This window comes from Phyllostomus hastatus, unplaced genomic scaffold, assembly GCF_019186645.2.
Source record: "Phyllostomus hastatus isolate PE091 unplaced genomic scaffold, TTU_PhHast_1.1 phas_scaffold_39, whole genome shotgun sequence".
In the NCBI taxonomy this organism is placed as follows: Eukaryota; Metazoa; Chordata; class Mammalia; order Chiroptera; family Phyllostomidae; genus Phyllostomus; species Phyllostomus hastatus.
The window spans coordinates 11,720,328-11,745,472 of record NW_025334028.1 but is presented as its reverse complement, the minus strand read 5'-3'; the positions used below and the strand labels follow the sequence as shown (position 1 = coordinate 11,745,472).

General features: G+C 34.8%; 1 protein-coding gene across 5 annotated transcripts in view; it reads right to left on the bottom strand.

The window, feature by feature from the left end:
• Window positions 1-25,145, bottom strand: part of NUDT9 (nudix hydrolase 9) — a 36,022-nt gene that overhangs the window by 9,423 nt on the left and 1,454 nt on the right. For 3 of the 5 annotated variants that reach the window (XM_045820132.1, XM_045820131.1, XM_045820129.1), the window contains exons 2-7: window positions 16,871-17,110; window positions 14,526-14,621; window positions 11,749-11,835; window positions 6,422-6,533; window positions 4,833-4,979; window positions 3,154-3,238 (exon numbers count right to left, since the gene is read on the bottom strand). In XM_045820132.1, coding sequence (XP_045676088.1) covers window positions 3,154-3,238; window positions 4,833-4,979; window positions 6,422-6,533; window positions 11,749-11,835; window positions 14,526-14,621; window positions 16,871-17,067 — 724 coding nt within the window. In that variant the 5' untranslated portion in view covers window positions 17,068-17,110. Of the gene's footprint in view, window positions 1-904; window positions 1,685-3,153; window positions 3,239-4,832; window positions 4,980-6,421; window positions 6,534-11,748; window positions 11,836-14,525; window positions 14,622-16,870; window positions 17,111-25,145 lie in introns of those variants that run through there. The other 2 variants (XM_045820134.1, XM_045820130.1) reach the window with 2 other exon arrangements.

Here is a 25,145-nt window from a genome sequence, read left to right as displayed (position 1 = left end):
TCCAAGTGGCATCAGCCTGAGGGGAAGTAGTAGCCCCACTGGCAGGAATTACTCTGCCACATCCTGTGGAGCTTAAGCTGGGCTGCTGAGTACAGCTTGAGGCTATATCTCTGACTAAGTTAAACAACTAAGGCAGATCTCTTGGAGCTCTGAGAACCTTCCCCGGGCCCATTGCTAGTAAAAGCTGGCCTTGGTGTGCACCCTGGTTCTTTCTGCACACAAACAAGTCCAGCAGAGGGAGCCACATGCCACAGATCACTGATAGCTCCAAACAGGTTGCCCAGAGCCAGTCACAAGCAGCATTTGGCAAAGGTCTGTACCAGAGTTTTGCAGATCTACCTCATACATAGAAACAAATACAAAAAAGCAGCCAAACAGGAAGACAAAGAAACAGACCTACCAAGAACAAGAGACTTAAAGAACAAGAACATCCTCCTGAAGAACTAGATGAAATGGAGACAAGCAATTTATCAGATATAAAGTTTAGAGTAATGATTATAAGGATACTTAAAAGCATGAAGACAGACACAGAAACTATAAAAAAGGACCAGTCAGAAATAAACAATGCAATATCTGAAATAAAGTAATACACTGGAAGGAATAGACAGTAGGTTAGAATAAACAGAAGATCAATCAAACCAGTGATTTGGAAGACAAGGTGAAAAAAACACCCAAAGCAGCAAAAAGAAAAAAGAATTTAAAAAAACAAAGAGAGCTTAAGAAACATTTTGGACAACATGAAGGGTAACAACATCTGCATTATGGGAGTACCAGGAGAAGAGAGTGAGCAAGTGATCGAGAACCCATTTGAAGAAATAATGACCACAATTCAAGTAACAGAAAAGAATATATAGTGTGAGCTCATTTTTATTTTAAAAACAGGAATAAGAAGTATGGAAGAAAAAGCAAAATCACAACATTGTTTATCTTTAGGAAATGAAATAACCAGTTTTTTTAAAAAGTTTTTTCTCTTTACATCATCCATTTTTAAATAACTTACTATAAACTCATATTACCTTTATCTTTATAATAATAAAATAATAAAGATACTTCTTAAAAAAATCAAATATTTTAGCTCAAGTTTCTAAATTCCAAAGCTAAAATGACAGCTCTTTGTGTAGCCTCATTGCACCTACAATATCCAACCATCAATGGACACCAGAATTAAAAAGTAAACCTGAAGCTAAAAGTTAGATTGAAATATACAAAGAATCACAACCTACCAGGAATGGAAGCCCACCATTGGAGCCAGCAAAGTAGTAAGAACATTTAAAAGGTAACTGATTAATTTCTGGAAACTGATCTTTAGACTAACGTGAGAGAGAAAAATCTCCTGGAGATCCAGTCATGAAATGGAGTAGGGGTCACATTTTCTTGAGTTTTAACTCCCAAAATGCCACCAGGTCCTTGAGGTAAATACTGGTGAAAAATCCCTACTTTCTTCCAGCACAGAGAAGAGCAAAGTAATCATTTTGAATACCCGCAAAGCATTCTACTCTCAAGAAAAACTATTTACCATGGCCTAACCAATCTGAAGGTAGAGAAAAACCCGACACCAGATTTTTTGTCTTTCTTAAGGAGGTGAGGGTAGAGAGGGAGAGCTGAGGAGTAGCTGTGAAGGTCATAGCCCAGGGACACAGGCTGATTCTTCTCCCCCACACCTTGCATCACATCAACAGAGCTTCTGTATAACAACAGGGGAATACAATGAAAAGAAAAACATGGCTCAGACCTTATTTAACAAGCCTTTAGGGAAATCCAAACACAACAGAGGAGACAAAAAGAACACCGGTGGAAATTTTAGTTTCTGACACCTACAACTACAGCAAATAATAAGCACAGCCTGACTCAAACAAAACTTCACAGAAAGGGCCTATTTGCTTCAGTTCCTAACCTGTTTACTGAATATATCCTGCCAAGTTTTCAAAGCCACTACAAAGGCATACTAAAAGGCAAAAAAAAAAAAAGAAAAGCAAGCACAGTCTGAAGAGACAAAGCAAGCATCCAAATCAAACTCAGAGTAGAGATTTGGAAATTTTCAAGCCAGAAATATTTGAAGTTTAAAGACAGAATAGAAGGGTGAAGACAGTAATTTGAACAACTAAAATTATATAATTAACCTCTAAAGGATTATTGTTTTTAACTCCAAAAATAAATAGTTAGCAAATTTATCAGTACATGAGTCATATAGGCCTGCTTCTAAGTTACATATGCATACTTCTCCCTCTGAAATATTTCTTCTAAATTCTCAATACCAGAATGAACTCTTCTAATACTTTGGTTAGGGGTAGTTGTATAGCAATAATGGAAATGGTGCCGGGAGTAATCCCAAATTCAAAAAGCAAAAGTAAAGAAAGTAAAAGTGAACGATCTTCTAGTTACAGCCAATTTTATAAGGAAAAAAAATTGTGTTCGAAAAAACAAGTTATTTGCACAGTTATACAGCTCAGAAAAGAGCCATGAGGAGGACATTCAGTTCTCTGAATGGTACCCTCATTTCATTATGCTGCAGATGATAAAATATTTAAAATGCCGTCCAATTTAGTAATAAAATATTCCTAAAGAGATCATTCAATGTATAAAGATCATAATAATTTTTAAGATAGATTTCCCCTCTCTTTTTATAATAACAGATTTTATTTTGCCAATCCCTCCAAATTTTTAAATCTATAGATGAGAAAAAGCATTTATTTAAAAAATTTTCAGTATCTGGATTATTTGTTATTGTTTTGTATTTTAATAGTGCATACTTGCTCTAAAATTATTTCAAACAGTAAGACAGGTATAAATCTCATTTCTTTTATTCTAGCCACACTTCTACCCAAATCTGCAAGAGCTTCTGTTTTTATTTTACATAAATGGGCTCATACTATACAATTTGACAACCTAAAGACAAAATATTAGTACATAAATTCAATCTTAATTTTATATGCTATCAATGGATTTAAAAAAGTAGTTACTGTAACTTACACTTTTAAGGCTCTTTTCTATATATTCTTTTAATATCAATAATTTTGGTTTCATATGAATATAGTCCTATAACCAGTAGTTGATTGGCTTAAGATGCTAAAGTAGTGCAGATTTAATTTGTCCCAGTAGGCTACTTGACTTAACTTGATTCTCTAACCTAGTCAGTTAAATAAACATAATTACCAGTTTCATCATGGTAGTTCACAGCTTCTGTCTCCATCCATGCATTATCAGTGTTTCGAGGATCGTCAACATATCCCTTATATATCTATTTTTAAAGGAGGCAGACAGAAAAAATGTATATAGTAAAACAGGAATGGGTAGAGCAGAAGCAAGTTATCTTCATTATAAACAGCAATGTAAATATCTTGTTCCAAAGAAATGTGCATGTAATTAACTGCACATTTAAAATGGTTAATATGGTAAATTATATGTTATGTGGTTTTTACCATCATAAAAAAAGAAATATAAATACTATAAAATCTTTAACATAGCATTCCTTATGCTTATTTTAAATTTCCCAGGGAACAATATTCTCAAGAACCTTTGAGGCAACATTAAAATTCACAAAACCCTCAACACCTCAGACTCTAACTTCAGAATTTAATAATAGTACTTGCAGGTCACAAATATTCATTACATAGTGAGAAGAGGTTGCATTTAATGATTATGTCCTCTGCTGGAAAGTCTGCAGAAGTCCTGTTTAGTGTGAATCAAGACGAAGAGTGTTCAAACACTGCACTATAGGTTTTACACAATGAAAAGGAAACTGAAGACTACAAGTAGACTCTTCTAGACATATTTTCCTCATAGGTTTTAGAAACTTTTAGGTTATATGTCATGTAATACATTGTACATGCATTCCTTAGTTTGAATATTTCTATATTTGAAAAAAGTACATTAATGGAGTGTAAATAGTAATAATACTTGGGCCATGTGGTTTTTTGAAGTCTTTATAATTTAAGTATTCTTCTGTTTTAATAATTTCTGTGACTCTCATGTCAGACATACAAAGATAGATTCCTGTAGTTAAACAAAAGAGATCTATAAACAAAGTTGGTAAAAACTAATATTTAAGCTAATTCATGAAAAGATTTGGATCGAGTCATCTAACACAAATGTGAACCAAAAACCTGGACAACACAAATAAATAATTAAGAACTCCTAACTCCAGAAAGAAAACAAAGCAATGAAAACAGTGTGATGACTGGGCGGTGGGTGGAGGTGGAAGAGAACATAAGGAGAATAAATTGTAATGGAAAAATAGACCCCCAAAGTTTTTTTAATGAAATATATAAACGTGAAAAAAAAGAAAGCAATCCAAACAAAAGCCAACAAAAAAGAAAAAAAAATCTGTCTTTTTCCTTATTATTTGTGTATCAATACATATACCTTATAAGGCGATTTTTAAATCTTAACAAAGGTATGTAGACAACACAGAAATGAGATTTAAATGGTTACAAACCAGAGAAACTCTGAATAACTTAATTTCAAATGTAAATGTTCTTCCCAAAGAGCTGAATTCGTGCAAAAAAATTTTTTAAAGGTTTTCTTTAGGATGGGTGAACTCAGTATCACATAGCTCACACCCTGTCTAAAAAAAAAACAACAACAAAAAACTAAGAGGAAAAAACTGTATTATAATACATTACATAATTGACCTAAAGTTAGGTTATAAAACTTGAAGTAGAAATATATGTACACTGAAGATTTACAATTTAAGTTGCTTTCATGAATATATATCACAAAGATAAAAGATATCACTTTATTGAGAGAATAATGTACCAGATTTCCAGGTGAACTTTAAGTAATTCTTACTAATGTATAGAACTAAATCCTTCCTAAGAACCATCATTTCTTACCACTAGGTGTTCCTGACTGAAGAGTTTGTGTAACTGTTCCTCTAATTTTCTCTTTTCAGCACTGGATTTCTGTAAGGAGTTGAGAGCTTCCTCACCAAATTCTCTTTTCAATGTAGCACTGATCTTCTCCCCCGGATCCACCATCCCCTGAGAGTCACATTTTTGTTTAAAAAAAAAAAAGTAACAAGCTTTAAGTCATTCAACTAATATTTATCAAGTGATGCAATGGATAGTTATTGTTCTCTCTTTTCATAATCATGATCCCTATTCTTCTGTCATATATTCTCTAAACCATTTATTTCTGAGAAACAGCCTCTCAGGTATCTCACAGATATGATGACAGTAACTGGTCCAGTTAGCCCTATGGTAAACTGAACCAATCAGACTCCTTTCCAGCTAAGGAAGGAACTCATGGAGGCAAGAAAGAATACAGAAAGTGGACACTTTCCCCATCATTCGTTCTGTTCCAGCCACACTGACCTCCTTGATGTTCCTAAAATGGCCAGACATACTCCCAGCTTAGGGCCTTTAAAGCTACTGCTTCTGTCCAAGATGCTTTTCCCCAGATAGCTACATAAATCCACTTGTTCAGCTACTTCACATCTTTACTCAAATGTTACCTCCTCAGGGAGGCCTTCTCTAACCAACCCTGTCTAAAATAGCAAACTCTCGAACACTTCCTAGTCTTCTTAATACTTATCACCTTTAAACATCTAATTATTTATTTATATTATCTGTCTCCCCTACTGTAATGTGGGCACCAGGAAACAGGGATGTCTGTTCATGTTGCTCTATTGTATCTTCAATGTCTAAATTATTAGTTGACAAAGTATATTGATTAGATGAATGACTCAAAATATCAAGTGATAAGAGTTCCCTGAATGATCAGAATTTCAAATGACAATAAAAATATAAAATCCTATGATGAAGTTATTATTGCATTTTACATTCAGCATGAAAAGTCTGACTGCTTGGCTCATAATAATTAGCCTAGGCTTTACCACAGTCAGCTGAGATATTCATTTCATTCCACTGTTATCTACCAAAGAAAAAACCATTCTTGCAGATAGTAGTATGCATAAATTCTTCCTCTCACCAAACTACCTCCATTTCACAATATGGCATTAAATATGAAACCATCTACCACACACTTAGGGTTGGGGCTGATTTCTGAAATGGGACCCAATATAATGAGTACCTACATTATACCAGATGCTTTGGATGCTATTTCTAGTAATCCTAAGAGACAAACATGATTATCTCTATTGTAAAGATTAGGTTCAGAACTCCCTATCACTCAGTTCAAATGAAAAGACCCAAAGATCCCAAAGGGCCTAAGTCTAACTCCAAAATCCATGTTCTTTACCAAGGGTTTTAGATTCAGACTCAGATTCTACTGCCTCCTATTATCCTACAGTTATCAATAGTGGCATGTCATTGCAGTGATGAAAGACAAAAGAATTACAAATTGAAGTGGTGAGGAAAGGAAGATAAATGGAGTAGAAAAGACCCACACACAATAATCTTATGATAAATAAAGCAACTAAAAAGAACCTAAAACATTAATTTGATTTAATTTCAATGCTCACCCCTGGGATTGCCCATTCTCCACAGTCTTTCCTTTTGATTGCAACAAACTGTAAGATGTTTTTCCCAGAAATGGGGTGGGTGATTTTATTTCCACTTTTATCCCTTTTCCACCTGTAAATAGCAATGTAAGATCATAACCAACTTAGAACAATGACCAAGGTTCTATCTCAAACTTGAGTCAAGGTTATAAAGATGTATCTTTTTTTTTATCACAGGGCACAGGGTACATATAAGTTTACCTAAAATAAGCTTTTACCGAAAAAAATGTTTTGTCTCACAAATATGTCTACTTTCCATAAAAGATATTATAGTCCCCATAATGAAAATTCAAAATATAAAGTTTTTACAGTTTTAAAATAAAACCAAATAAGAAGTTTAAAAGCAGAACAGAATTTAAAAGAAGGGTCACAAAAGGTTTTTTGGTTTTTTTTTAAGTCCACTGATCCTTTTTAAGAATTAAGGCTGTGTAATAGATCTGGTAATATTTGCTTTTAGCAGTTCACTTTTTGTTATCAAAAAGCAGATTATATGATACAGGTACAGTGGTTCTCAAAAGCAGTACTTCTCAATTTTTATGCCCCCTTTCAATTAAAAATATCTCATTCTATCCTTAGTTTAATATTAAATTTTGAATTAAATTGCAAATGGTTTTTTTAAAAAGTATCAAGGTGATGTTAATTTCCGAATGTATTTTCTTCTAACCACATATTCTTTTCCAGAGATGTTGAAAAATCTCCCCTTCCCTACTCCCACCACATTTACCTCCCTCCATCAAATTTCAAGTATTGTTCTAATAACTCTCTTAGGCAAAGGTAAAGATTTTCAAACTTCAATACTAGTCTAAAAAAGAAAGCCTATGATCTAATCACTGATCTGCAGGAGACTCATAATAAGTTACTTTAGATATGAGTTCTCAAGTTTCTTTATGTATAGCAGCTGACTACCATATCTAACCTATAATTCCTCCCGTGGGAGAGCTTATAATCTAGAAATGGAGCTAGACATGTAAGTGAATAATTACAAGCTACAGTGACAGATTTTTAGTACAATAATTAGAAATGAAAGAATAATTGGTACAAGAAGACAACATCTGGACTTAGGTCAGATGGAGTCATAGGCAAACACGGCTCACCTCCTCACAGAACCACATCAAAATTACAACTAAACTATAGAACAATCATCATTCAGAACCATCAGAAATCTAGTTGAATGGAAGTCCAACAACAATGGAATTAAAGAAACCACATCCATTCAGACTAGTAGGAGAGACAGAGATGTAGTCACACTGAATGGGCTGGTCTCACACCCAAGTGTGGTGAATTAAAATTAGGAACGGTTATCTTGGGAGCGAGGTGTCCCAGCCCCACACCAGGCCCCCCAGCCCAGGGTTCCAGTGCCAGGAAATAAGTCCACATAACTTCAGCCTGCAAAAACCAGAGGGGATTAAGTCAGTAGAAGAAACTTCTGAAGTCCCAAGCAGTTTCACTCAAAGACCTCACACACGGACTTAATCAGACTCACTACCTCTGAGCTCCAGCAGCAGGATATCAGCTTGAAAGGTACCAGGGACAAACAGGGAGGAACTTAAGTGCCTGGAATTAAATCAAGAGCTGGAGTACAGCTTTCTCCCAGACAGAAAGGCAGGAGGAGACCACTGTTCCTTTTCTGAACCCTCCCACAAACAGCCAGCAGGTGGGTGCCATATTGGAGACACCATCAAACCTTCTTTCTTCCTGCTGCGTAATATGCACAATATTCCATCATATAAATGTATCATAGTTTGATTCACTCATTTACTGATGGGCACTTAGGTTGCTGCTAGCTCTTGGCTATTGTAAATTATGCTGCTATGAACATTGGGGTGCGCAGGTTCTTATGAATTAGTGTTTCAGGGTTCTTAGGATATAATCCCAGCAGTGGAATTGCCAAGTCAAAAGGCACTTCCATTTTTAGTTTTCTGAGGAAATTCCATACTGTTTTCCACAGTGGCTGCACCAGTCTATATTCCCCCAGCAGTGCACTAGGGTTCCCTTTTCTCCACATCCTCTCCAACACTTGTTGGCTTGTTTATGATGGCCATTCTGACCAGTGTGAAGTGGTATCTCATTGTGGTTTTAATTTGCATCTCTCTGATGGCTAGTGATGCTGTGCAACTTTTCATATGTCTCTGGGCCCTCTGTATGTCCTGCTTGGAGAGGTGTCTGTTCAAGTCTTTTGCCCATTTTTTTAAATAAATCTTTTTTTTAAAGATTTTATTTATTTATTTTTAGAGAGGGAAGGGAGGGAGAAAGAGAGAGAGAGAGAAACATCAATGTGCGGTTGCTGGGGGTCGTGGCCTGCAACCCAGGCATGCACCCTGACTGGGAATCAAACCTGTGACACTTTGGTTCGCAGCCTGAGCTCAAGCCACTGAGCTACTCCAGCCAGGACTTTTGCCCATTTTTTAATTGGGTTTTTTGTCGTCCTGGAGTGGAGTCGTGTGAGTTCTTTATACATTTTGGAGATCAAACCCTTGTCTGAGTTATCACTGGCAAATATGTTTTCCCATACAGTTCATTCTCTTTTCATTTTAATGCTGTTTTCTTTAGCCATGCAGAAACTTTTTAATCTGACAGTAACCAGAGGGGAGGTGGGAGGAGATAATGGAAGGAAGGGGTTTTCAGGAACAACTATAAAGGACACATGGATAAAATCAAGGGGGGTGGAAGCAGGGAGGAGGTGGGTTTGGCTGGGGTGGGAGGATAGTGGTGGGGGGTAAATGCAGACAACTGTAATTGAACAACAACAAAATAATTTAAAAAAAAGAAGAAACTAGAATAAAGAACAATGAATCAAATCCAAATAAACAGAGAAAATAAAGGAATATGAATCAATGAAAAAAGCTGTATAATACCTAAGAGGTTATTTTTTTGAAAAGATTGCCTATTCAAGAAAACAAATTACCAATAGTAAGACTGAAAAGGGAACATCACGTTAGAACCTACAGACATTAAAAATTTAATGAGCAGGTATTAGAAATTAGTTAAGCCTATAATTAGATATTTCAATAAAATGATACGGGCAAGCTTTCTAAAAACTTATTAAAACTGACATGAGATGGGAAATCTCAATAGTCCTATATGCCTACCAAAGTAATTGAGTCTATAATTTAAAACTTTCCTACAAAAAAGGGGAAGGGTCATCAAGGAACATGTATAAAGGACCCATGGACAAAGATTAACGGTATGGGGGGGAGAACTGAATGTGGGAAGTGGGGGGGGGTAGATTGGGGGACAGTAATGGGGGGAAAATGGGGACAACTGTCATTGAACAATAAAAAAAATACTTTCCTACAGAAAAATAAAATAAAATAAAATGTCAAAGGTTAAAGATAAAGAGAGAATCTTAAAAGGAGCAAGAGAAAAGACGTTAGTTACCTACAGGGGAGTTCCCATGAGGCTGTCAGCTGATTTCCCAAAAGAAACTTTGCAGGCTAGAAGGGAGCGGCAAGAAATATTCCAAGTCATGAAAAGTGGATTGCCCTACCCAGCAAAGCTATCATTTAGAATCAAAGGGCAGATAAAGTGCTTCCCAGACAAGAAAAAGCTAAAGGAGTTAGTTCATCATCACCAAACCATTATTATATGAAATGTTAAATGGACTTAAGAAAAAGAAGATCAAAAGTATGAACAATAAAATGGCAAAAAAATACATATCTATCAAAGACAGAATCATGGATACCAAGAGCATTTTGAAGAGGGGGATGGTTGTCAGGTGTGGGGGGATGGGTGAAGAGTTGAGGGGACTAAGAAGTACAAATTGGTAGTAACAGAATAGCCATGGGGATATATAGTACAGTATAGGAAATGGAGTAGCCATAGAACCAATACGCATGACCTGTGGACATAAACAAAGGTGTGGGGATTACCTGAGGAAATAGAGGGTGCTGGGTGGAGGAGGGCAAAGGAGAAAAAATTGGGAAAACTGTAATAGCACAATGAACAAAATCATAATTAAAAAGAAAAGACATCTGTTTTCAAGGATTCCAGATGGAAAAAATCATGAGGGTAAAAGTTGTAACATAAAATGATGTATTCAACATACAGAGTTCCTAGTTTGTTGCTCTTTTAAAAAATTATTTGTTTACAGTGTCACTGAATGAAAACAGAAAATAAAACATGGTTAAAAATCGAATGTGTATGTGAAATCTGGCAGTATGAGCATCAGTGAGGGAAAGATGAGGGAAGAGGCTGAAGAAATTAGGAAAGGAAGCCAGAAAATATCTTTAAGCTGGGTAAAGCCACAAGCAATTTGCATTTTAGAAAGCTCACTCCCTTTGACAAAGGTATGTAGGTTGTTTTGGAGGGAAGGAAGACTGGAGGCAAGAAGACGAGCTGGAAGACTGTTGGCACGATCCAGATACAAGATGATGAGGGACAGAGCGAAAGGCAGCCACAGTGAGAATGGAAAGAGAACAAGTTTTACTTTCACTTTTTTTTTAATTTTTAAAAGATTTTATTTATTTATTTTTAAACAGAGGGGAAGGGAAGAAAAGAGGGAGAGAAACATCAGTGTGTGGTTGCCTCTTGCACACCCTCTACTGGAGATCTGGCCTGTAACCCAGGCATGTGCCCTGACTGGGAATTGAACCAGCAACCCTTTGATTCAGAGGCCAGAGCTCAATCCACTAAGCCACACCAGCCAGGGCAACTTTCATTTTTTAAAGACAATTTATATAGCATTTACTATGTACCTGGTACTGCAATAAGTGCTTACCCATTTAAGCCTCAAAATAACCCTGTTTAGTAACTGTATTACTGTTTTTATTTTACAGATGTGGAAAATGAGGCACAGAGAAGTGAAACTTGCCCAAAATTGCAGAGTGAATAAGTTGTGTAAACCAAGATGAACCCAGGCAATCTGGTTCCAGAATCTGCACTCTTAATCACTACACTATTTTACTTAAATCAAAGAAACAGAATATTTACACTAACTGGATGAGAGAAGGGGTAAGAAGGTGAATGATGGCTCTGTCCACTCACAAACATTTACTGGTAACTACTACATACAACAAAAACTGCAGCTTCACACATACCCCATCATTATAATTTCACATAAAGTCCTTTCAACATATAGATTTTGTGTATATACATAGGTATATATAGATGTCTCTATGTGTATATATAAATACATGTGTGTATACAAACACATAAACATATATATGTATAAACACAATACATAGGTACATATACTTATAGCTGTATGTATATATGTAAACACATGGTTATAATCTGTATTTTTCCAATCACTTAGCTCTCTGCTACTGAAATGGTTTCTTAGTTCTTACCTAGTTATGATGGGATCTGCAGCATGATTTGGGCCCCATCGCCCCAAAAGCCCTCGGCCAACTAATCCTGTCCGTCCTGCAGGATTTCTGGGGAAAAAAAAAATCAATTGAATGGGTTCATCTTTTCTAATGCAACTTGATATGGCTGAATAAAAGGTAGTAATATTAATAAAAGAAATGAGTATCTCCACCTAAACCCAGTAGCACTATCATATATCTAGCACTGAAAGCACATCTTTCCTTCTATTGTTATTTAACTTTTCTTTTGTGTGTGTCTTAAGTTCTGGGCTTGATCCAGGAGCAGGATCTCGTTTCCAAAGCTGTTCTACAATATAAGAATTCGTTTGTTTTTGCATGTACTCCTAAATACAAACTAAAGCCTTACTGGACTCCTAAATTTTGAAGATTAAGATGCTCTGCACCTAAATCATCCATCTCTACAACAGCTATGATTTATTCCAGACTCTCACACTTCTCTTCACTTTCTCATCACCCTCTCTTTCTACTCCATTCTCCTACAACCCTCCCCATCAAAATATTTTTTGTTAAATTTTGCAGTCCATTTTTCATCAGGGGGTTCTGAATTTTTATTATCAGTAATATATATTTTGTAGCATATAATAAGGTGGTAGTAAAATTTCAAGTATTTCAAGTATTCACTTTTTAAAGAAAACAATTTTATATGAAAATGCCTACTTGCTATTTATTCTAATGCCATAATCCAATATTAAAAAGTCTGGCAGGTAAACAAGAGTCATACCTGAATGTTTTTCTTTCCATCAGTTATCTTGTTAAATGTTCAACTTTCCTCATTATGTGTCAGTAAAATGCCCCAATCTACAGCCTTACCTATTTAACATTATATCTTTTGTCCTCCCAGTAGGTAAAAGTAAATAACTTGCCAAAATTTTTATTTCAGACATTGTTTTTTATTCTGGTCTTCTATATGACTGTTATTAAAGTTAAATGAATTTTTATATTGTTTTGTACTAGACTTAGAAATATTTCAGCACTATGGAACTGTATACCTGAAACCTATATAATTTTATTAGCCAATGTCCCCCCCAGTAAATTCAATTTTAAAGAAAAGAGAGAAATAGTTCAGCAAGACTTCTGGTAAAAACAGAAAGACAAAACAAGACAACTGGCCAGGTGACAATAATTCTACTTTTGAAATTCACAGGAGGGGCAGGGTGGCCAGTAACTGTTTTATTCCATGTAAAAAATTACCCCTGAACACAAATAATCAAAGTCAATATTAAGAGACAGAATGTCACCCCTGGCTGGGTGGCTCAGTTGGTTGGAGCATCATCCCACATACCAAGAGGCTGCTAGTTCAATTCCCAGTCAGGGCACATGCTACAGACTCAAGGCTACAGACTACAGACTCAAGGCTACAGACTCAATCCCCAGTCAGAGCACACACGGGAGGCAATTGATTGATGTTTCTCTTTCATCTCTCTGTCTCTCTCTCCTCTCTTCTCCCTCCCTCCCTGCCCCCCTCCTCTCTCTCTCTCTCTGCCCAACCCTCTACCCACCCCATCCTTTCTCTCTAAAAATCAATCCACATATCCTAGGGTGAGGGGTATAAAATAATAATAATAAATTTAAAAAATGGGATGTTTGTTTCTGAGATGTCTACACCTGTAACTTGTAAACTAGAGGTTTTGAAAAAGACATACAGACTATCCTGTAGCCTCAGAAGCAGAGACAGTTGTTTGCAGAGGAGAAATGAAGGCAACATATAAAGAAAAGCAGAGATGAGAGAGAGAGTCCTGATGATTTTCCAATTTCACCCATTCCTAAAGTTAGCTAAATTTCTGCTTTGAGCTCCTTGAGATGACCCCAGAGCCTCAGAGTACAGATAAACCTCATTTTTGGCTTTAGGCAAGCTAGAGTTGGTTTCTATCACTCCAAGACTCTGGAATAAAGCAATATGTTATCTTGCCTTTGCTGCCTATTCTTTTATATTTGTACATATCTTTTAATATATTTTACCAATAAAAGAACCTAAGAAATAAGTCAAATACAAGGACAGTCTGACATAAAAAGATCCAATAACATAGACAGGTAAATAAGTTTTCAACAAAGAAAGAATTTAGCAAAACTAAATGACCAGATCACAGTGAGATGAGTAGTATCAATTTCCTTGTCCCAGAGGAACTAAGAAAATAAACTGCAATATTTTTACAAGATAAGAACCATGGTTACAAATCTGTGGGCCTTCCTTTGTTTTATTTGGAGCATGCTAATTTTTACATTTCTTCCAAACTTTTACGTCTTCTTAAGGAAAGTGGAAATTTTTGGAGTTATATAGAAAAATCATTTTTAAAAGTATAGAAAATTCTTGGTATTATATCACTGAGTTATTTTTAGTTTTGCTTTTATGTTCAGATAATTCTTATTAAAGGAATTATCACTTTTAATAAATAAATACTTAACATACAATTTTCATTCCTTTCTCTATTAACTTAAACAATTGTGTTTCTACCTTCAAGGTGGGGTTACCAAAAGATGCATTCAAATCCTGCCTCTGCCACTTATGAAATATATGCAAATTGCTTACATCCTCTCTCTTTATCTGTAAATGGAACTAGAAATATCCATCCAGTTATTGTGATTAATTAATTACATCACATATATAAATACTTTTGTACAATGTCTGGCACATACAAGTACTCAGTAAGTGTTAATTATATTTTCTATAAATATAATTATAGACCCATAGACCCTTTTGAAGACCCATTATTGTAGGATGTTCCACTCCCAGGACCTACCTAGGTCTTCCATTTTCAATCTCATACAGGCCATTCTGGCTCTTTCTCTCAACATGCCCATCTTTTTCATTAAACTTGGGAGAAAAGGTGCTTTCACTGAAATGAGAACACCAATAAAAAATAAGAAATAATGGTCCAATACTACCAACTAATAATGTCAGTCAATCTGTTGTATCCCTCAAACTAAACATTTTAAGGCTTAGTTTTAATTTACACATTCATTTCACTACTTCAAAGCAGTTTGAGAAAAAAGTCTGTTAACCAAAACATGCTAAGGATATGTACACAACCCCTCCAGAAAGAAATAAAGGCAGAAGAACTGGACTTCCTCCCACATACTACAAAAAGTTTATATTATTATTAGCAAGAAGGAATTGTCTGCAGACAAATTATGTCAATTATCAGTTCTTATTTTTGGGCCCCAAAAGTAAGATTCTTTCTGATATCTTGATGTTTCTACTATCTCAAAGTAATTTTAATTTCTTCAAATGTATAGTGATTATAATTTTTATCAAAGTAAACCCACAAAACAGTGAATTCAACCCACAAACTTCATAATAAATATAAGGTAAATTAAAATAGATATAATTTGCTAAAAATGTTCTAGATCTTAATCTGGGTATTAGTTACAGAGCTATAAAAACATAAAATTTTACTCGACTATAGCTGCACACTTAAGAAATATACACTTTTCTGTATTTGTCAGAACTCAATAAAAATATTTTTTAAATATATAAACTACTTTCCTCACCACTATGAAATCACTGATATAACTGCACTGTCAGTGAATAAAGAGCTATATAGCACTGGATAGGTCATGGATAACTCTGACATAAGTTTCACTTTTTTCTTGCCTTAACTCCAGAAATTAACCATAGAAATATCTGTGCTCTGTTTTGGGAATAATTTCCAATTTGAACAATCTACACATTCCCTTAAGACTTCTAACCAATCTTCCATCTAACACACAAATAAAAAGAATTAAATGATTAAAGTTATGAAATTATAAAACCAGAATTATAATGCTCTTGGGAATCCAGAAATTCACCATTAAAATAAAAAAGCACAAACATAACTATAATTAAAGCATTAATGTTTAATAAAGCTTGATTTAGATGGTGATACATATTTAAATGTTAAAAAATTAAATGAAAAATAAGAAAATATATTTAATCTTCCTCTATTTACTCTATATAGCACCTCTGCCAATGTCATTGATTTTAATTGTGTATAATGTATATTTATATTTAGATAAATATGTACATCCTCTAAAATGGGGGAAATGGAACATTTAAAGTTAATAATTTCTCCACAGTTTAACTTCATGATTAATTAATAATCCAAGTACTATCACTAAGTTATAAATACATCTTTAGAGAAAATAAGGACACTGTAAGTCAAAATCAAGTGACAGGAATAAGTCCACGGTAAAGTTCAATAATCTAATGAACTAATACTGGAATTACCCAACTAGTGAAATTTTTGACTAAATAATGCCTTAAAAGGACTATGATTTACAACAAATTTACCCAGTTAAATGAAACTTGCACAATGGTTCTAAAACCAGGCAGTTTAAAAAGCAGAGTATTTAAGATCATAAATTCTGGAGTGAGAATGAGTTCCTCCAAGTTATACCATCTACTAGCTCTGTGACCATATGCAAAGCACAAACTTACAGTACTTCCATTTTTTGTGTTTTGTTTTTCTATAAAGTAGAAATAACAACCCTGTTTGCCTTTCAGAATACTTATAATAAAATAACGTTTATAAAACATTTAGTACAGTGCCTAGCTCATGGGTAGTACACTGTATTTATTAAAAGGAATATAAATATAAAATGCAAATCAATGCAGCACTTTAATGACTTTAGTCAAAGCATTTTTTGCTTGATATTTTTGTTTTCCTCTTTCTCTCTTTTATCAATCCCTTTTCTATTTTTTCACACTGGTCTAATTTTTCATCACCCTGTTCCTAGTAATTTGAAAAATATTTCTGAAAAATATTTTCAGTGCTTCAAATACAAGTCCAGATATGTTGGAAAACCACCACAAAAGATGTTCCATTGATAACCCAGACAGATACCATTTGTCATTTCAAAAAAACAAGAAACTCCATAGCAAAATAAATATACCCATTTGGAACAATCACCCTAAAACCCCAAAAAGAATAAAAAAACATGGACTGTCTAGCTTTGGCAAGAGTTTAAGCAAATATGGAAACTAAGTTACAACAAAATCAAGCACTAGATAAAAATATTTCAAGTGTCAAAATAATAATTTACAAATAATTTACCATTATTTTCTGTAAAAGTCTTACACCCAACTAATGCCAGCTAATTTGCTCACCTGATCTGAGGATCTGCCCACCTAGGTCCAGCCAAGACAGAGAGTGCAGTGTATTCCACAGGATTATAGTCTTGCCACTCAACAAGCCAGCCTACTTTCTCATTAGGAACCTGGCTGCGTTGAACTTTTGAACCTGGGTAAGGAGATGTCCTAGCCTTGTTGTGGGAATTTCCTTTGGCACCATTAGAAGCAGACATGATGTTGGAATTAAGATGAAATCCACAAGATGAAAGTGAGTTTCTGGGAGGCAAATAGAAAAGGATATTTAAATAAGTAACAAAAAAGAAAACAGTAAAAAACCTAATTCAAGAAGTAAAAACATACTTTTCCATTTCAAAGACTTAAAATTCAGAAAATTCAAATTTGATGCATATTAACATATAGGCCCAACATCTAGGAAAGATTATTCTCAAATACGAAAATTTGGGAAATATTGCTAAATCTTATTAATTGGAACCTACAATGAATTTATTTTATTGGAGAAAAAAGAACAGTAGTTTAACTTTGATTAGCATAAAAGCTGGGGAAGGAAAGTTTGTTATAAAAATTCAACCACAAAAACAAATGTAAAAGACTGTTTAAGTCTGCATGAAGGAATACATTTCTATAGTCTAACATACATGTGTAAAATGTATGGCAAGAATAGCACAAAGGAAGAATAACTGGAAAATAGAAATATACTGTTATAAGGGTCTTATATTGTATATGAAGTAATGTAAAATCAGGCTGTGATAAATATACAAACTTTAGAGTAAAATTAAGATGCATAAATCTGAAATAATTAGGTAACAGACAAAAAAAAACCCTGAGCCTTACCCCTTATCTCACAGCATTAACAAAAATTTTTCATGTCTCCTCCTTCCCATTACTCTTAAAATAAAGATTAAAATTCCCAATGACCCTAAATTAGGACATCTAAAGTAGAAAAGGGAATTCCTAGAACAGGGCAAACTGATGACCGTTCCCTGCCCCTGCTCTCTCAACACCAACTTGCCCCTCTTGAGACAAACAGTCAATGGGACAAACACCAACTTGATGGGATAATGAAGTCAACATCATGTGCCTCCTAATACCACACATTGAGAAGTACACGGTGATCACTTCTGACTTTTCCTTACAAGAGTATTTGACTGGAGTCTAGACATAAGAAACTACAGAACATACCCAGGTAAAGGACATCTTACAGAATAAAAATCTTCACTCTAAATTGGTAAGGTCATGAAAGATGAAGTTAGATGAGCTCTTACATATAAATGGAGACTAAAGAGATATGAAAATATCACTAAATTCAATCAGTGATCCTGGATCAGTTCCTGAACCATAAAGGAAAATAAAATTTCAGGACAAGTGGTGAAATTTGAATAAGGTTCTATAAATAATTTTTAAAAATGATACAAAAACCTTATTTATTTCCTTCCAACAAAGAAAAGCTTAGGACCACATGGTTTCACTGGTAAATTCTATTAAACGTTTAAAGGAGAATCAACATTCCTCAAACTTTTCTGAATAATGAAGAGGAGGAAATATTTCCAAGTTCTTTCTGTGTAGCCAGCATTATTAACTTGATATCAAAACTAGACAGAGACACAACCAGAATATTACAGTCTAATATCCCCAGATGCATATCAACTGCAAAAATCCTCAGCAAAGTAGAACCAAAGTGAATTCAACATTATATTAAAAGTATTATATACCATGACTAAATGGGATTTATTCCTGGAGTGCAAAGGTAGTTTAACATACAAAAAACAATCAGTTTAATACACCACTTAAACAGAATGAAGAAAAAAATGATCATCTGAATTGATGCAGAAAGTCTTGATCAAATTTCAATACCTTTTCATGATAAGCACATTCAACAACCTAAGAAAAAAAGGAAACTATCTCAATATAATAAAGGCTCATATACAAAAAGTCCACAGCTTTTTGGTTTGATGATGAAAGACTGAATGCTTTTCCTTTAAGATCAGGAACAAGGGACCCTAAATAGCTCAAACAATCTTGAAAAAGAAAAACAAAGTTGGAGGTCTCTCAATTCTTGATTTAAAACTTACTACAAAGCTACAGTAATGAGAACACTGTAGTACCAGAATACAGACAGATATATGGACCAATGGAATAGAACAGAAAGCCCAGGCACAAATTTTAACATATATGGTCATATGCTTTTCAACAGTGATGCCAATATCATTTAATGGGGAAAGACAGTCTTCTCAACAAAGGGTGCTGAGAAAGTTAGGTTTCCACAAGCAAATGGTTGAAGACAGACCCTTACTTGACAGCATATATAAACATTAACTCAAAATGGATCAAAAATCCAAACATAAGACCTGAAAATATAACTCCTAGAACAAAACATACAAGGAAAATTTCATGACATTTTTCCAAAGAAGACCTACAGATGGACAACACATACATGAAAGATACTCAACATCACCAATCAGGGAAATGCAAATCAAAATGAAGAGAGGTATTACCTCACACCTGTCAGAATGGCTGTTATCAAAACACAAGAAATAATAAGTGTTGGCAAGGATATGGAGAAAAGGGAATCCTTGTATACTGTTAGTGGAAATGTAAATTGGAGCAGAAGCTATGGAAAACACTATGGAGGTTCCTCAAAAAATTGAAAATAGAACTACCATATGATCCAGCAATTTCATGTCTAGGTATTTACACTGATTTGAAAAGGTATACCCAATCCCATGTTCCCTGCAGTGTTATTTACAATAGCCAAGATATAGAAACAACCTAAGTATCTATCAATGGGTAAATGCAAGAAGAAAATATTCCATACACAACAGAATATGATTCAGCCATCAAAAATGAAATCTTGCCATTTGCCATAACATGGATAGACTTCAAGGGCATTATGCTAAAATAAGTCAGACAGAGAAGGATAAATACTACATGATCTGACTTATATGTGAAATCTAAAAACACAAAGAAAAAACCCCAAGCTCATATAGAGAACAGATTGGTAGTTGCCAGAGGTGAGACTGGAGGCAGGGGTGGGGGGGGCTGCAAAATGAGTAAAAGGAGTCATAAGGTATAAACTTTCAGCTATAAAGTAAGTCCTGGGGATATAATGTACAGCTTGGCCACCATAGTGAATAATACTGTATTGCATATTTGAAAGTTGCTAATAGAGTAACTCTCAAAAGTTCCTATCACAAGAAAAAAAATCCTGTAACTCTTTGGTGACAGATGTTAACTAGACTTGAGATGATCATTTTGTAATATATACAAATATTGAATCATGCTGTATACCTAAAAGTGATATAAATGTCCATTATACCTCAATAAAAATGCAATACAAATTTACCATAATTCTGTAAGTTAGGAGTCAGATACAGGTCCCACTGGGTTAAAACCAACATGCCATATTGACAGGGCAGCATTCTTTCCAAGGTTCTAGAGAATTCATTTCTATGCCTTTCAAAGCTTTTGGAGGCCACCCCCATTCTGTGCCTCAGGTTCCTCTGCCTTCATCCTCAAAGCCAGCAACAACCAAATTTCTCTGACCCTTTTTCAGTAGTTACAGCCCTCTCTGACCATAGCTAGGAACATTTCTCCATTTTTAAAGACTTGTGATTAAATTGGGCCGACCTAAAAAATCCAGGATACCTTCCTCTTCTCAAAGTCCTTAATCCTAATCACATCTGTCAAGTGTCTTTTGCCATGTACAGCAATATATGCACAGGTTTCAGGGATTAAAATGTGGGCATCTAAAAAGTAGGCCACTGTTCAGCCTACTACAAATGTCTATACTATTTATTATATGAGCATGAGGAAAATTCAGAAGGATCTATATCATCAGGTTCTAAACATGGATTAGAGAATATAGTGCAGATACGAGAAGAAGAAAAAGGGAAGAGGTGAGGAAAAAGGGAGTGAGAAGGAAAAGGAGAAGGGGGAGGGAAAAAAAGGGGGAGGAGAAAGGCAAGGAGATGGAAAAAGGAAGTTGAGGGAAAAGAAAGTGGGAAGAGGGAAGCCAAAAGTGAGGGGGGAAAGGTGGGTGGCAGAAAAAGGGAGAGAGAAAAGAGAAGAGGGTTGGAAGAAGGGATAAGAAACAGATAAAAGGAGAGAAGGAAGCAAGCAAAAAAAGAAAAACGCTTACACACACCAAATAAAAGGAGGTATGATCATATTTATATATTTGGTCAATTTATGTAATTGTGTTTGCATGAAGAAATTTCCTTTAAAAAATACAAAAATTCTTAAACTGACCTATAAGAACTCCCTACCATACTTGTCACCACTTTGTAGTTTTGCCATACTAACCTGTCTGTGCATAAAAACTCCCATGTTCCCTTCCAACATGGGAAGCCACATGCTTTTCTTTTTGCCTACATCCTATTTACTTCCTCCTCCACCTAGCTCACCTACACTCATCCTTCATATCAGTTCAAAGTTCACTTTCTCAGGATAGTCTTCCTCCCTAACTCCCTAGGAGAAATAAGTGCCCCATGCTATATGCTATCAGAGCTCTATTATACTTTTCATGGAATTACCACAATTCTGATTTTACATTTATTAGGGTACCATCTGATTTTAAGCAAACAGAACAGGGAGTGTATCAATTGTAGTTCAACATAACATAATATGCTGTGTCTGGCATAATAATACCTGGCAAATCACAGATACAGGAGGTCCTTCCCCTAAAGTAACAGAAAAAGGCCATGTGAGGTAAAGACCAAAATTCCATTTTAATTAGTGGAAAGGAGTTTGTAATGTTAAAGAACTAATCTTTATAAAATGACATTTAAAATTACAAAAATAAATTTTACATTAGTTAAATAAGCTAGGTTATAACCAACTACACACATGCACACACACACATACTGTCTTAGAACAAAGAATTACTCAAATATTATTTTGTTTTCAACAAACTTGTATAAGTGCATAATACAGCTAGCTACCTTCACTTTTCTTTTTACCTTCACAGATCATAGGGGATGATTTTGGCAAAAATATTAGAAGTCTTCATCAAAATCTTTCCAAGACCTCTCTTAATCTTTTGACACTCAAATCATTCATTCTTGAAACACTATCCTTTCTTGGCCTTGTCAACTTTTTTTTAACAAGAGCAATAGTTTATTATTTTCCATGTGCCTGTCTCTGTGAATTGAAAAAAGCAGCCAAGGTTCACCTACACTTTTTTTAAAATAGACTTTATTTTTTAGAGCAGATGTAAGACTATTTTTTTTAGAACAGATATAAGTTCACAGCCAAATTGAATGGAAAGTACAGAGTTCCTAAATACCCCTAACGCCTACCCCAATACACACAGCACCTCCTCCACTATCAACATGCCCTACCAGAGGGGTTTGTTTGTTTCAATAGATGCACCTACATTAACATATCATCATCATGCACAGTCCATAGTAAACATTAAGATTTACTCTGGGTGTTATACATCAGGTATGTATCAGCCATTAATTAGAGTATCATACAGAGTAGTTTCACTGCCCTAAAAAATCCTCTGAGCTCCACCAGTTCATTCCAACCTGCCCCCCCCCAACCCCTGGAAGCCAGGAATATTTTTATTGTCTTTATTCTGCCTTTTCCAGAATGTCATATGGTTGATATCGTAAGTATGTAGCCTTTTCAGATTGGTTACTTTCATTTAGTAATATGCACCTAAGCTTCCTCCATGTCTTTTCATGGCTTAATAGCTCTTTTTTTTTTTTCAGAGCTGAACAATATTCCATTGTCCAGGTATACCAGTTTATTTATCCATACATCTACTGAAGAACATCTTGGTTGCTTCCAAGTTCCAGCAATTATGAATAAAGCAGGTATAAACATCAGTGTGCAGATTTCTGTGTGGACATTAAGTTTTCAGTTCTTTAGGTGAATACCAAAGAGGGAGACTGCTGGATCATTATGGTAAGTCTTGTGAGAAACTGCCCAACTGTCTTTTCTAATTCTTAACTGGCTTAATTCTTTCCTATTCTTGTTTGTCAATACCTTTATGTGGAATTCAAGCTGTTCCCTCTCATCCTACTTAAAGACTTTGAAACAACTGCTATTTCATTTGGCACTCAGTTTACATCTGTAAGGTATTATCAAATACCCAATAATCAGGAAAAGCCTGACAGATTAAAAAAAAAGTTAATAACCACAGAGGGGCTCTTCAAAGTATAAGGTAGGAGAATGGTATATGACATGTGACTAATTTTATTAAAAGTAGTAGAGTCACTGTTTTCATATTATGATGATTTTTGCTTGCCTAAGATGCCCTAGCTTTGGAAATTCAAATAATGAACACTCAAAATAAGTTCTTCATCATGCATTCTAAACCCATACTCAATAAAAATGAACATAAATGCAATGTATATGTGCAAATAAATTTCAGGTATGTACGTTCAGAAAAGCAAAATTTTAAATATGGAGACTCAGTCTCTAACTGAATTCTATTATAAAATTAGAGTTATTTTTCATGGTTTAGGAATTGGGTAAGAAAAAAGTCAAGGGTATTATGAATATGCCCAACAGGAAACTCTGATCTTGTTCTACTCTATCCTAACCAAGTACCAAAAATGTTTTTTTAAGAATGAGCCTCTGTTCCGTGTAGTTTAGCAATAAGCATGTGCAATTTCACAAATCTGCTACCCACTCTGATAAGATAAACTTACACACCTGATTGTTTACTTTTCAAAAAAAATTAATTTTACCAAAAAAAGAGCAAAATTCAAAAAATATGTATCCTACCACATTAAGAAGTACTTATATCTCCTGTTTTTATCTGCTGCTTAAATGTGATACACTGAAAGGGATCAGAACAAGAATACATATAATACACAATATACAGCCGAGGTTCTTTTATTGGATTACTAAATAGGTACAAAAAAACATATTTGACCATGCCAATGGGAATTTAGTAGCTGATAAAGTTCGTATTACAAAGCAAAAACCAGTTCCTAAAACCGTCAAACTTGAGGAAATGCAATACTGATTTGTACCACATCAGCATTGCATTTCCTCAAGTTTGACGGTTTTAGGAACTGGTTTTTGCTTTGAGATAAAGCAAATGTACAGTGATACTAATGACTAAATGTGTGTAGTACATGCTATGTGCAAGACACTGTTCTTATGTTACATTAGCTCCTTTGATCCTCACAACTCTAACATTAGGTACTACTGTCCTTATTTTAGAAATAAAATCACTAAGGCCCAGAGAGGTTAATTAAATTTATCAAGGTCACAAAACTGATAGCAGAATCAGGATCCAATCCCAGGCAAGCTGGGTCCAAATTCCAGTATCTTAAGATTATGCTATACTATCTCAATCTCATTTTTGGCTCACACATGTATTCATGTGTTCACAGGAATAAAATAAACACTATTCTCCACATATTGCTAATAAATCCTGATAGAAAATTTGGAAGCATTCACTATATCTTTACGTACTATCATTTTTTCTTCTAGAAAATAGGCATTTGCAACTTTCTAGTCAAATTACAAAAACCAACTGCAAAACCATGACTTTCTGGATTTACCCAAATTATTAAAGGACGGGAAAATTCTTGATAATAAATTTATTTTGCCTCTTCCAGAACACCTTGCAATATAATGCACCAGTTACTCAATACATACTTATTTGCTTAACTTTGGCTTTTTCTTCTAAGCCAGTAAGCAGTCACTAGTTTTGGATATAACCTGCTTCACCTAGAGTTCCCAGCATTATAAAAATGAAGAATAACTGCCAAGCAATTTTACATTGTTCTACTGGCATCTATCAAAAGGCATTAGTGACTTTCAGAGAGCACAGATGTTTATTGCTGCCCTCCCCAAATCCCACTGGATAGATAGATGGATATACAAAGGTTAACAACATCCACAGCAAGTGAGAGAATAAAACACCACCAGTGATTAAGAGACTTAAACCAACTTCAGAAAGGTAGAAAATAGGTGGAAACATACTGAACTACAAACCAAAGTAGAGTAAGTTATATTTGATAACGTGCATGAAAGGGTAAAGAAGAGATGCCATTCCTACAAGAAGACCCTGAGAGGTTTCAAGCTTGAAATAAGTGAGCTCAAATGTCCTAAGTGGACAGTAGGACAGTAACCATGGAAACTAGTCCTCCTCGCTCTCTACCCTTCAAACAAAAAGTTAGGAAGTTTTGTCTGCCCTCAGGATAAAGCCAAAAGTTAAAGAAAATCAAGAACTACATTTTCTATTGTGAATACTGCTGTTAGGGAACAGAGTAGAAACTTAGGCTTAATATCTCTACAATTCACACTGAGGAAATAAAATTAAGGCAGC